The sequence below is a fragment of the Myxine glutinosa genome, chromosome 10 (genome assembly GCF_964187855.1).
Source record: "Myxine glutinosa chromosome 10, kmMyxGlut1.1, whole genome shotgun sequence".
NCBI lineage: Eukaryota > Metazoa > Chordata > Myxini > Myxiniformes > Myxinidae > Myxine > Myxine glutinosa.
This window is the reverse complement of record NC_136270.1, coordinates 119912920-119925215: the sequence shown is the minus strand read 5'-3', so window position 1 is coordinate 119925215 and position 12296 is coordinate 119912920. Positions and strand designations below refer to the sequence as shown.

At 45.3% G+C, this 12296-nt stretch overlaps 1 protein-coding gene across 1 annotated transcript; it reads right to left on the bottom strand.

Annotated features, from left to right (window-relative positions):
• Positions 1-4769: 4769 nt before the first annotated feature.
• LOC144894086 (uncharacterized) lies at positions 4770-5604 on the bottom strand. The gene has a single exon (XM_078786034.1). It carries the CDS (start codon positions 5473-5475, stop codon positions 4774-4776), a length of 702 nt encoding a protein of 233 aa, XP_078642160.1. The 5' UTR covers positions 5476-5604; the 3' UTR covers positions 4770-4773.
• Positions 5605-12296: the final 6692 nt, after the last annotated feature.

The following is a 12296-nucleotide window of genomic DNA, read 5'->3' as shown; positions in this document are numbered from 1 at the left end:
TGGTGTGGCTCATTTTTCTCCCACTTCTGGATTTTTCTTTTTCATATTTAAACTTTATATCAGTTAATTTCATCTCGTGTGACCTCAGCGAGATTCCCTATGTAGCCCCAGAAGCATTGATGGAAAGAGAGTGGCAATCATGTGTGTGGTAAAATTCTATGCTCAGTCAGGGTCGCCCAGATAGTTCAGATGGCAGAGCACTGGCACGGTTCACCAGAGGACCTGCGTTCGATTCCTGGGCTGGGTATGTAATTAATCGAATTGCTTCACTGTGCCCCCAGTGGTGTTTGTAATAGAGGACATGGATTTGCTTGCCCCCCCCCCCCCACCTTCCATTGGGGCTCCTATGGTTGGCAGCGAGTGCCCCGGAAGCATTGGCAGAAAGAGTGGCAATCATGTGTGTGGGAAAATTGCATGCTTGGTCAGGGTTGCCCAGATAGCTCGGATGGCAGAGCACTGGTACGGTTCAGCAGAGGACCTGCGTTCGATTCCTGATATATATCATTCATGTAATTTTCCCACATATATCAATCCTTTGTTTTTGGTTATTGTTGCCCTGAGTGATTTTGAACCATGGCTCCCAAGAGGAAAACTGTTGCTGGTGGTGAACCAAGTGAATAAAGGTCTAGGAAATCACAGAACAAGCAGGTTTTGGATAAGTTTGGTGGAGGTGAGAGAGTGCAGTGTGACTGGGCAGACATTATGGTGTTAACGAGTCCAGTATCCGCCAGGTAAAGATATCTGCAGAAAACATAAGGGGTATTGAATGCTCTGGTTTTACACCACGAGTCAGGGTGATTCCGGCAAACCGCTCCAATGCATGACAGGTGAGTTTATAGGTGAGAGGAAACAGAACTCCCCACATAAAACAAGGTCATACTGCAGTCCAAATATCCTCCTCATATATGGAGAGCATAATTATCGAACCGCTGCCTTCCTGCACCTCCTCAAACTGCTGCCTGCCCAAACCACCTCAAACCAATGCCTGCCCAAACCACCTCAAACCAATGCCTGCCCAAACCACCTCAAACCAATACCTGCCCAAACCACCTCAAACCAATGCCTGCCCATACCACCTCAAACCAATGCCTGCCCATACCACCTCAAACCAATGCCTGCCCATACCACCTCAAACCAATGCCTGCCCATACCACCTCAAACCAATGCCTGCCCACACCACCTCAAACCAATGCCTGCCCATACCACCTCAAACCAATGCCTGCCCATACCACCTCAAACCAATGCCTGCCCATACCACCTCAAACCAATGCCTGCCCATACCACCTCAAACCAATGCCTGCCCATACCATGTTGCGATTGGAAGGTGTCAAGAAGGTAAGTTGTGGGAATGTTTTCTGCAGACGTTTCTTTAAGTTCCATGTCCGATACGGTGCATCAACTCCATCCATCTCTTATGATGTTTCTGAAAATCTTGTTTAGTTTGCCCAAAGACAGGATTTCTTTCCTCACCAAGATCCTCTTTCTGATAACATCTTCACTGAATTTCAGAAAAGCCTCGGTATAACCATTCTGAATGGCTGTCAATGGCTTGCTCGGTCTGGTTAGAAATCTGGTGTAGTCATTGTAACAGTCATGGTGATATTGAAGCTCTTTTGCCACTAAATCTTCACCCTCTATTTCCTGTAGTAGGAAAATATCTTCTTTTCTACGTGCTGCTTCCAGTAGTTGACCACCATTTACTAACTCACACGTAAGAAGTCTCGACAGTGATCCTTTTCCAGTGATGCGGTTTCGTTTGTATCTATTTGAGTGACACAAACAACACTCATCAGGAAACATGTACCGACTGCTCCATGATCTTGGAGTCTTTGTTCTTTCAGATCTGAGCAATCTTGTTCTGCTGGGCTCCCCGGTGCTACATGTAGCTGTTGAACTCACAACAGGGTCCTCATCAAGCTCGTGCATGTCTGTCCCTCCATCTGCATAAAAATGGAACATAAATAAACAATCAAAAAACTAAAATAAAAATACAGACTTCGGAAGTTAAGAAAAAATGGGGAAAAATCAACAACTGTTGGAAAATACACCACTTACATGTCTAAAAAAAAGTGTGGGGGTTTTATATTTCACACAGTAAGCCCGCAAGATCGAATCCTGAGAGTGCAGAGCTCTTCTGGTGCCTTCTGATGTATGTTTAAAAATTTCAGTTTTTAAAATGTCGGTTAACCCCATGGGTGAGGAATGTTTTGCTGAAACACTTCAAATTGAAGAAAAAAATCAAATGAAAAAAAAAATTGGCCAGGGGTTTCCCTATGGGTGGTGAACCCGGTCAACTGATTTTGATTTAGATGAGCATTGTTTATAAACTTTTGAAAAATCTTCTACAAAATTATTCTCTGTGGTCAGCGAAATACATTTCAGACCTTAATATTTCACAGGAACAAATATTTCTAAACATTTACGTTCAGTTCAGTTTATTTCCACAGTATCAAATATATATCAATAACAATTTTAATGGGAGAAAGTTTAAAAATTTAGAATTAAGTCAAAATAAAAAAGAAGTATTTAAAATGGGTGATACTGCGGAGGGGCCCATAAAGAGGCAACGCTTGTAAGGACACGAGCCCCTGAGCATGCATGTACATTGAGGTGAGATGTATTTACTTTCTATGGGGAAAATATCTTTCAATCATGTACATTGTACGGGGAAGATATCAGAGCATGAGTTGGCAAGGGTACACAAAATTTGTGGGATGGACATTCGCCCATCTCGGTGAAAGGGATCTTTCATGTCATTGTCAACCAAACGTTACAGATAAATAATACTAAACTATTACTAAATAAATTTAAAAATGACTAACACTGACCGTTAGACATCAGCTAGTTTTGATAAATATTTAAAGAGTTATGATTGTTCATGTCACTCACCTTCTTCTTTGGTTTTGTTTGAGCATGACTTCTCTTTCCTTTTGACTTTGCTGACATCGCAAAATCTTCTGTAGCACTCGTAATGATAGCCCACATTACTACTACTCGGTACAGCGTCTATACAAGATTGCACATTGACGAAGTCGAGACCTAGTTTATTCGAAATGTCTTCGACTACATTTGCCTTCCTTGCAGTCAAACTTTCTCCATTCAGCTGCAAAGCTCACAAACTTCATCCAAGAATTACTTGTAAATGATATAAATCTACTTTTAGCTGATGGAACGACATGCATAACACTAAAGTTTTGAAGAAAACTCAACAGGCTTCGAATCCGAGTGAATAGGCCTGGGCGCAGCCATGTTGCTTTCTCCCGGTACACAGTTCAATAACACAACACATGTGATTGGTCAATACCACGAACGTTGCGTTATGGCCTCACTGATTGGTTGATTTTTATTACACTTCCGAGGTCAACGAACTTTTTATAATGAGTATTTTTCGGTTTTTAAATGTCACTTATTTAATTTCTGTGCAGGTTTTTACGTTGGGGACATTGATATTCTGAATAATAATGATATTTAGGACTCGTTGTGAAGGTATCACGTACTCCCAAGGGTTGTTGCACGAAAGAAGAAGAAAACCCATGACGTCTGATGGCCTAAATGCTTGAAAGTGCCGAATGTGAAACCTGTTTATCAAGTCACGTAGCTTTGTTTTGTGTCATTGTCAGTGTCCTCAGAAAAGAACCTTAATTCCACTAAATGTAGTATCACTTAAGAGACAAAAACACAAGTCTAAGGAAAAAAAAAAAAGAGTAAAATCCTCACTTGTGATTTGTTATATTAACCCATTGCCTGTCTCCCACATTCTCCCTACTTTGCAGTTATGAAAATGACGACACTGCAGGTTTCATCAATACACTGAAACCCCAGACAAAAGCCGAAATTCTGAACGTCGTTGAGAAATATATCCCTTCGCGTCGTCTTACATCATGATCAGTTCTGAAATGGTAACAAAAAGGTAAAAGGTAACCTTCTGCCATAACATCCCTCATCCTTCGGATTGGCAGGCAGCAACCTTTCCCATCTCCACAGACCTTGATAAAGTCACAAACTGATCAAACACGTGCAACCAGGGCCGGCCCGAGTATTTTGGTGGCCCTAAACAAGATTTTGTTTGTGGCCCCAAAACACTCCCAGCGCAGCAACCACCAAATCACACACTGCTCAAAAGTGACTGGACACACACACACACACACACACACACACACACACACACACACACACACACACACACACACACACACACACACACACACACACACACACCTCTTACTTTATTTGAAAACAATGTATATTAAAAATACATAAAAATTTGAGAAGTTAAGAAACAATTAAGTAGACAATGACAAATGAACACCAATAAAAACAAAAATATTTTGACAATTAAATAGCAATGAACAATCAATATGAGTGCAAAATATTCAAAATAAACGAGCATTCTGAGTATTGCGCTGCAATACATGTCCCCTACCAAAGTTCAAAGTGCCATAACTTTGTTAAAAATGATCGAAACGTCGTGAAGTTCGAACTTGACCTGTAACTTATCATGAGGAAACCATGTGCCAAGTTTGAAATCATTAGCATTAAGCGTTTAGAAAAAAAGTTCGGAAAACTGCTCTTTGCGTGACGGACTGACAGACTGACGGACGGACGGAGGGACGGCGTGCAAACCTATAGTCCCCTCCGGTGTACACCGGTAGGGGACTAATAAAGTGAACATTACAAAAGTGTTAACTATTGTACAAAACAACAGCTATAGGCGAGTGTAGAAACTATAGCTATCCATCCTTTCACCACCATCCAACATCAGTGAGAAAGTCCTCAAAATCTTTGCCTCCTTGATTTTCTTAAAGCAAAATCGTGAATGACACCATCGTAAGACACCTGCCTGCCAACCTCATGGTTAATACCAAGGACGGCAAGTCCAGTGAGGCGGTCTTGTGCCATAGATGATCGCAGGTATGTCTTTATCAGCTTAAGCTTTGAAAAGCTTCTTTCAGCTAATGCCACTGTCACTGGCAGGGTACAGGCAATCCACAGGGATATCCAAAGATTTGGATACAACTCTGTCAGTTCCTTCTTGTGAACAAAGTCCAGCAGTTCAAATGCAGTCATCCTGTTTGTGGGTAACTGAGGAAGGTTCCTGATTTCCATAGCCAGCTCTCTCCCATCAATGTCGGCTTCCTCTCCACTCCTCAGTGTGTTCTCAAGCTCCTCACATTGTTTCTCCAGTGCTTCATCATCCAAGGTTGGGAAGTTTTGCAGTACCCCAAACTTGCTTTTAACTTGTCCAAGTGCTTCAAACCAATCAAACTGGTCGTCAAAAGATGCAATGGCAGAGACGACGACCACATTGAAAAATGTGGTCTCTAGCCTCTTCAGGGCATCCCTGACTGGCTCATCTGGTGCTTCATAGGCAAAATGAGTCTTCGTGCTTTCGCAGTCTCTTCTCCTTGAGTACGGTCTCCACATGCATTTCCTCACATGCATCTTTTGCAGAAGCTTGTGCAGCAGCAAAGCCATCGTTTCTGTAGCTTAACAGATGGCTCTTAGTACTCTCCAGGAGGTTGACTGCCACATCCAACTGCATTGTGGAAGACTGCAGTAGCTTGCTGACTGTGTTGATCTTGGAGAGGACGTCATGCCACACAACTGTGCAAATCTGGAATCTGAATGACCCAACCTCCTCTGCCAAAGATTGGGCCTCGATTTTTGTGATGGCATTTGTTGCCTTTTCCCTGACTTCTAACAATGCATCCCTCATGCCAGATGCATGGTAGCGCAAAGGGATGATGCTGTTGACATGGCTCTCCCACCTCGTCTTACTCCAGGACTTTACAGAAATGGTGACATGCCATTTCAAAATGGCCCATCTCTGGGGAGCAGCTGAGAATAGAGTGTAGATCTTGTAAACATTGCCAAAGAAACTGGTAGCATCTATAGAGTTCTTGGCAGCATCAGCCACAACAAGATTCAATGTATGAGCCCCACAGGGGACATACAGGGCACGAGGGTTCTTCACCAAAAGCCTTGCCTGCACTCCTTTGTTTTTGCCCTTCATGTTGCCACCATTGTCGTATGATTGCCCTCTGCAATCACTGAAGGGAATGTTCAGCTCTTCCAGGCTGCTCAAAATGAGATCAGACAACCCAAGACCTGTCGATTCGGGTGCAACCAGGAAGCCCAAAAAGTGCTCCTTGATCTCAGGTGTTTCTTCCAGCTTGACTGTTCTGATCACAAGACATTTGCTCCAGGTGGCTGAGATCTGGGGTACAATCCCAAATTATGGCATAATATTTGGACAGTTTAATTTCAGCCACCATTCTCTCCATCATTTTGTCACTGATGCAAGTAATCAGTTCATTTTGAATTGTTTTGCCTAAGTAGGTGGCATGAGAATTCATTCCACTTTCAACTTGGCTGACGTGTTGCCCCATTACTGGGTCAAACCTGGCTAAAAGTTCCACCTCTTTCAAGAATTTGCCATTATTCTGACTGTACAAAGTGTCAACAGTTCCCCTGAGAGCCAGGTTTCTTTCTGCTAATGACTGAATAATGGTGACCAGGTGATTGAGAACCTCCCTCCAGCGTTTTTGTGATGCTTCGATAAGGGACATTTCTACCTGGTCAATTGTCTTCCCTTTCTTGAGTCGAAGCTCCAGTTCCTTCCATGTGACCATATGCTTTGTGTGATCAGGGTTGTTTTCATGGGTTTTCAACAAGGCCCCAATGTTCATCCAGTCTGACAGTCCCTCTTTAACCAACTTGTATGTCTTGCTGGAGAACAGCGTGCAAAAGAAGCAGTAAACTGCATTGTTTTTCCTGGAGTAGATGAGCCAGCTCTGCTTAATTGTTTCCTCATTTACCAGTGTCCTGTATGTGTAGTGGTGATGAAAACGTCTACCGTCCTGCCTTCTGGGAAAGGTGAATGCTGGGGCAACCTGAAACGGCCCTCTGCGTACAATATCTGTCCTGTCTGCATCTGACAGGATAGATGGTCAGTCAAATGTATCTTGCGGTTGTGCTGCAACTGGATATTGGGAGGTGGCAGATGGAATATCAGTGGATGATGGAAAAGGCTGTGGTACCTCAGTTACGACCTCTGCAGCAGACGCAGTCACGTCAGAGGAGGGAGTGGATGCCCCTGAAGTCTCTGAATCTGACGATGATCCCTCTGCAGCAGTCATGTCAGCTGACGAGGTAGATGGTCTTGGTTAGTGCTGCGGATGGTCTTAGTTCATTTAGTGCTGCGGAGGTTGCTCCAAAATATTTCAATAATGCCCCTGAAAAGATTATTATTATTTTTTAAATATAGGCTGGAAGACATGACATGGGTATGTTATATGTATCTTCCAGGCCTATTTATATGTAGTCAGTTTATCCAAATAATGCCTATTTGGAACAGGCATGTTTTGAACGGGCACTGCACTATAGTAAGGGCATTTTATGAGATATTTCACAAATCTGTTAACTAAATTGTTACCAAAAAATTTCTTCACCAATATGTTTGTAAAGGTGTGTAATAACATGTGTTAAAATGTTGAAGTTCAACTCCCGTGGGAAACCCAGAAAAAAAGCTGTTGAATTCGGGTACCGAAAAATTATTTTCGAGAATTTTTATTTTTTTAAATCGGCCCTTAATGAACTTATGAGGGGTCAAATAAGGGTTTTTCATGATTCTGAGTTGATTGTTAACATTTATATTTCACCACAGACACTCCTTTGTGGAAAAATAATTTCTAAATATATCTCATTTTCTACTTTGCAGGACATGGAGTCTAGCAATATGGATGAAGACGTTACTCCACCTGTGCTCAATCATATACATCACACATATACACACACACACACACACATATATACACACACGCACACACATATACATACACACACACATACACACATATATATATATATATATATATATATATATATATATATATATTGTTACAGACGCGGCTTTTAGATGTTATATTGACCGAGCGGTGGTGTATTTAACCGCGTCCGAACAGTTACTCCCCGATTAGAACCCGATTCCACCCGACGTTGACCAGATCGCCCCACAGATATTCAATCGGGAAATCTCTAAAGCGACCGAAAGAGAATGAAAAAGAAGAAGAAGAAGAATACGGAGGAAGAACAGATTTATTATACACACACAGCAATGGATGGAAGAAGCAGTAACACAGCGAATCGTTAACTTACACTATTCATTTTTACTTAGCCCCAAGACAACGAGCAGGACAGGACGTTCACACTTACACAGGGGATAATGCAGGCAGGTAGGGCTTGAGGTGGATTGCTTGAGAGGGAGGCAAAGTCGGGAGGCCGCAGCTCGCAATTCCTCGCGGTTTTGGCGGGAAACCCCTTCGTCGCGTATCCGCTGCGGTAGACGCCACGCGCTGGTTCGGCACACCTGCTCCTCTTCTTATGGTGGAGCCGTCTCCCTCCTTTCAGCGCGTCTCTCCAAAGCTGGTTTCCTTGCCGAGTACCTCTCCTCTTTGGCTTGGAGCGTTTCGCATCTCACCGCTCCTCTTGGGGCAGCCTCTTTGCTCATCTCCCAAGGCCTCTCCCAAGTCATCTCCCAAGGCCTCTCATAAAGCAGTCCCTTACAGTCGCTTTTATCACCTCGGGCGAAATCAAGCCGCCGACTCCGAGGGCACGCCTACCGGGTCGCTCACCGCGGTGTTGATTGGCTGTTAGGGCTGGTTCACTCCTTCCCTCTTATGATGAGGTGGAGACACGCCTTTCTTCCCCAACCCTACCTCGTGGCCAATGGTGGTTGAAGAAAACCGCCCAAAATGCGGAAGGCAAATGGAAGGGAGGTTTTGGGGAAATTGGAAGGGCCTACGCTTATTTTGTTTGATACAATGCAAAGTCAATCTAGTGGGAAACACATATTTAGCCTACATGGAATAAGGAAATACACTATTTAAAAGATATATCGTGACCTGCGTTTAAGTTTCATGGAATTAACTAGGAGGCCGACTGCGACCATTATTTACATTAACAGGGTGTTACCGTACTTTTGTAACGTTCACATTGTAACGTTTCCACATTCGTTACACTGCACCCTCCTTTCTTCAGGCCCGTCCTCGGGCCTATTAAACTTTAACTTAGTGTGACACGTAGGTGTAATTCCCTCTACAATTAACCTGACCCTGAGTGTGACAATCTTAAAACACAAATAAGTATGTCCCCCTATTGCATTGCACCCTGTCTAACAGACTCAAGCCCACAGCTAACCGAATTACGGAATTATTCTCAAACTATACATTTACGGTGGGGAGCATTATTTACAATGACGTGATTTCTTATTTACAACGCAACCCAGGACCTGTGGTTTTTTTCTTTTCTTTTTAGGGAACAAGAGAAAGAAATTCCTGTTGGGAGGGAGGAGACAGCACGCATTGCATCGATGCACCAGTACCAATACCACCAAAGCACCCAAAAGCACCACAAAGCACCAAAAGCACCAAAAGCACCAAAAGCACCACCCGGTGCGCAGTCACCATGGTTCATAATAAACACAACAAAACAACTGGTGGTGGTCTTCTCTTTCTCTGCTGGGCCGATGTTCTTCCCGACGTCTTCTGGCTTCATGCGGCCTAGTTGGAAATAATAAAAAGCACAACTTGTGTCCATTTTTATTTAGGGCCTCAGGGGCCAACTAAGGGTGGTCCACCTGTTTGGCATAGGTGCCACCTTACCGAGGTCCGCAAGCAAGATTCCCTGGCCACTATGGCCGGTCTCCAACAGAGGTGCCCTGCCCCAGAACCTGGGGTCCATCAAGTGGTACTTGGCCGCAGAACAGCGGTCCATAAAGTGGTACATCAACGCAATGCATGCTGGTTCTGTGAAACTCGGGCGCACAATGGCCACCTCACGCACGCTCCCATCGGCACCCAATGGCGCACAGGTCATGTGGGAGACAAAAGAAAGACAATTGAGCGAGGGGTAAGGTCACAAGGGTACACGTCAATAAGGCAATGCAAGGTGAAATGCGTACGGAGGGCGAAGTGAGAAAGCTCGTCCCTACCGTACGTCACCCCCCTGTCACCTACCCTACCCTTGTTCTTACCCCATATGTACAAAAATCTACACATTTACAAATTCGTCACTACTGTCACGTCTTCCCCATATTTCCCCTATACCGAATTCGTCACCACAATCCCTCTACTTCAAAATTTGCCATCACCAATTCATCATCAATCCTCATAAGGAGGGAGAGATGGAATTACGCACAATGTCACACCCACGTCATGATGCGTCTCACAATCCAAACATTTGCATCATAAAAAAAAAAAATCAAAACATGGCATGGTGTGGAGTACCTGTCACCTCAGGTGAGTGGATGCAGATGGTGCGAGGAGATCCTTCATCCTAACTATTTTCTAAATGACTTTAACACACTTTACACTACCCGGGGTCTTTCCCTGCCAATCCATTGGCCAACTTACACTATGGGTTCTAATAACCAATTCCCATTGACCAAACTGTGGTGCTTCTCAATTTGGGGTCTCACTCCCCCGATTCATCTCCCGGTGCTCTAGCACAATTTCTGGGCTGCGACGTGTACCTCTCCCAACAGGTCTACCCACCTGCACACCTCCACCACTGTAGTTGCCACCCGAGCTTACCTAGCTCCTCACCCTAACCTAACTACCTGGGGACAGCCCCTCTCCTGGCTCTGTCACCCCATGGTGCCCTCTGGCACTGGGCTACCCGGGTCCGTCCTCCGGATCCTCGGGCCCCATCCACAACAACTACTACCGGCTCCCAGAGCCCACCTGCGGCCTCACCTGGCCGACATCCTCACAGTGGTGGAGTGCCCAAACCAACTACACACACTAACAGGCTACACGCCCAGCCATTTCCACAACACTAATGCACCCATCCACATACCATTCTGCCACCCGCACCACAGATGCCAATATCCAACCACCATTTACCTGTACCCTCTACCTAACACTTACACTACCCGCCCCGGGTATCCGTGATGGGGGTCCACTCTTCCCCCATTCACACCTTCGCACCATCCACTCCACTCCACAATTTCCACCATTCTCACTCCACGACCATCCATTCCAATACTCCAGATATTCCACACTACCATTTATTCCACACAGCCACATACACCTGTTGTTGCACACCTGTGCCCTCACACCTGGTGCCACCTGCACCCTCCTTTCTTCCTGGACCATTTGGTCAACACAACACGCAATCACCACTACTCCCTCATACACTGCTCCACACACCTGTTCAGTTGCACACCTGTGCAATCACACCTGTTCCATTCTCACCTGTTCAATCCTCACACACACGGCATCATCTCAGCTAACTACTCCCCTCTGAAACTTGCGCTTCCCAGTCGTCCCTTTAAACTATTGCGCTCCCACGTCATTATCATCCACACTAATCTACCTGCGTCCCCACTACAGGTATCAGTCACTAACTAATCTTAACGTTACCTAATGTCATCTTCACTAGATCCCTACAATTATCCAAGCCCTCCCTGGCTCGGTTGTCATAGCCACCCCATAAACTATTGCGCATTTGCCCCACTGTGAGGGATGGTGGATTTGCCATCCCACCACATCGGGGGTCTCTCACTATCAATTTTGTTCGTCCAGATTCCAACCAATTCAAAAATTTTCCATTTACTGCCAATTCTATTCACTTTTCTAAATTTCGGATCAAAACACTATCACTATCACGATCACCATCATCGCAGTCCGCTATATCCTAGCCTCGGTGCGTCATGACATCATTAAACTCGGCTTCGTAAAGCCGAGCAATGAATTTGGGTGGTTTGGTTGCCTGCAGGTTGAATCCGTCCGGCTTTCGGTTCAAGGGAGGTGGTTTGGTTGGACCGAGGCTCCACGCACCATCTCGGCGCGGCACCTTGCGGTCCCGGGCCCGATGGCTCAATCTCCCCCGGTCGGAACCCCGTCCCCACGAGGGGGCACCGTTCCGCCTCCTCCCACTCGCCCTTGAACCGGACCGGTCGCCTCGCCCGGCAAAGCCCGGACTCGACCGTGCGGGGCGGGGCCAAGCCCGAATCGGCAACGACGCTTCGAAGAGAAGCGACGCAGCATCGATCCGCGCCGGGCCTCGCACCCAACCAAGCACCCCTCGCACCGAGTGCTCGCATCGGCTATCCGTCGCTCTAACCACTAAACCGGTTACCATCGGTGCTTTACTTGCTTACAAGTAAAGCTTACTTACAAGTATGCTTGTAAGTAAGCATACTTGTAAGCATACTTGCTTACAAGTATGCTTACAAGCATACGCTACCCCTTTCACCCTCACAAAACCTGGCGTTCCAACGCCGTCCGTACATT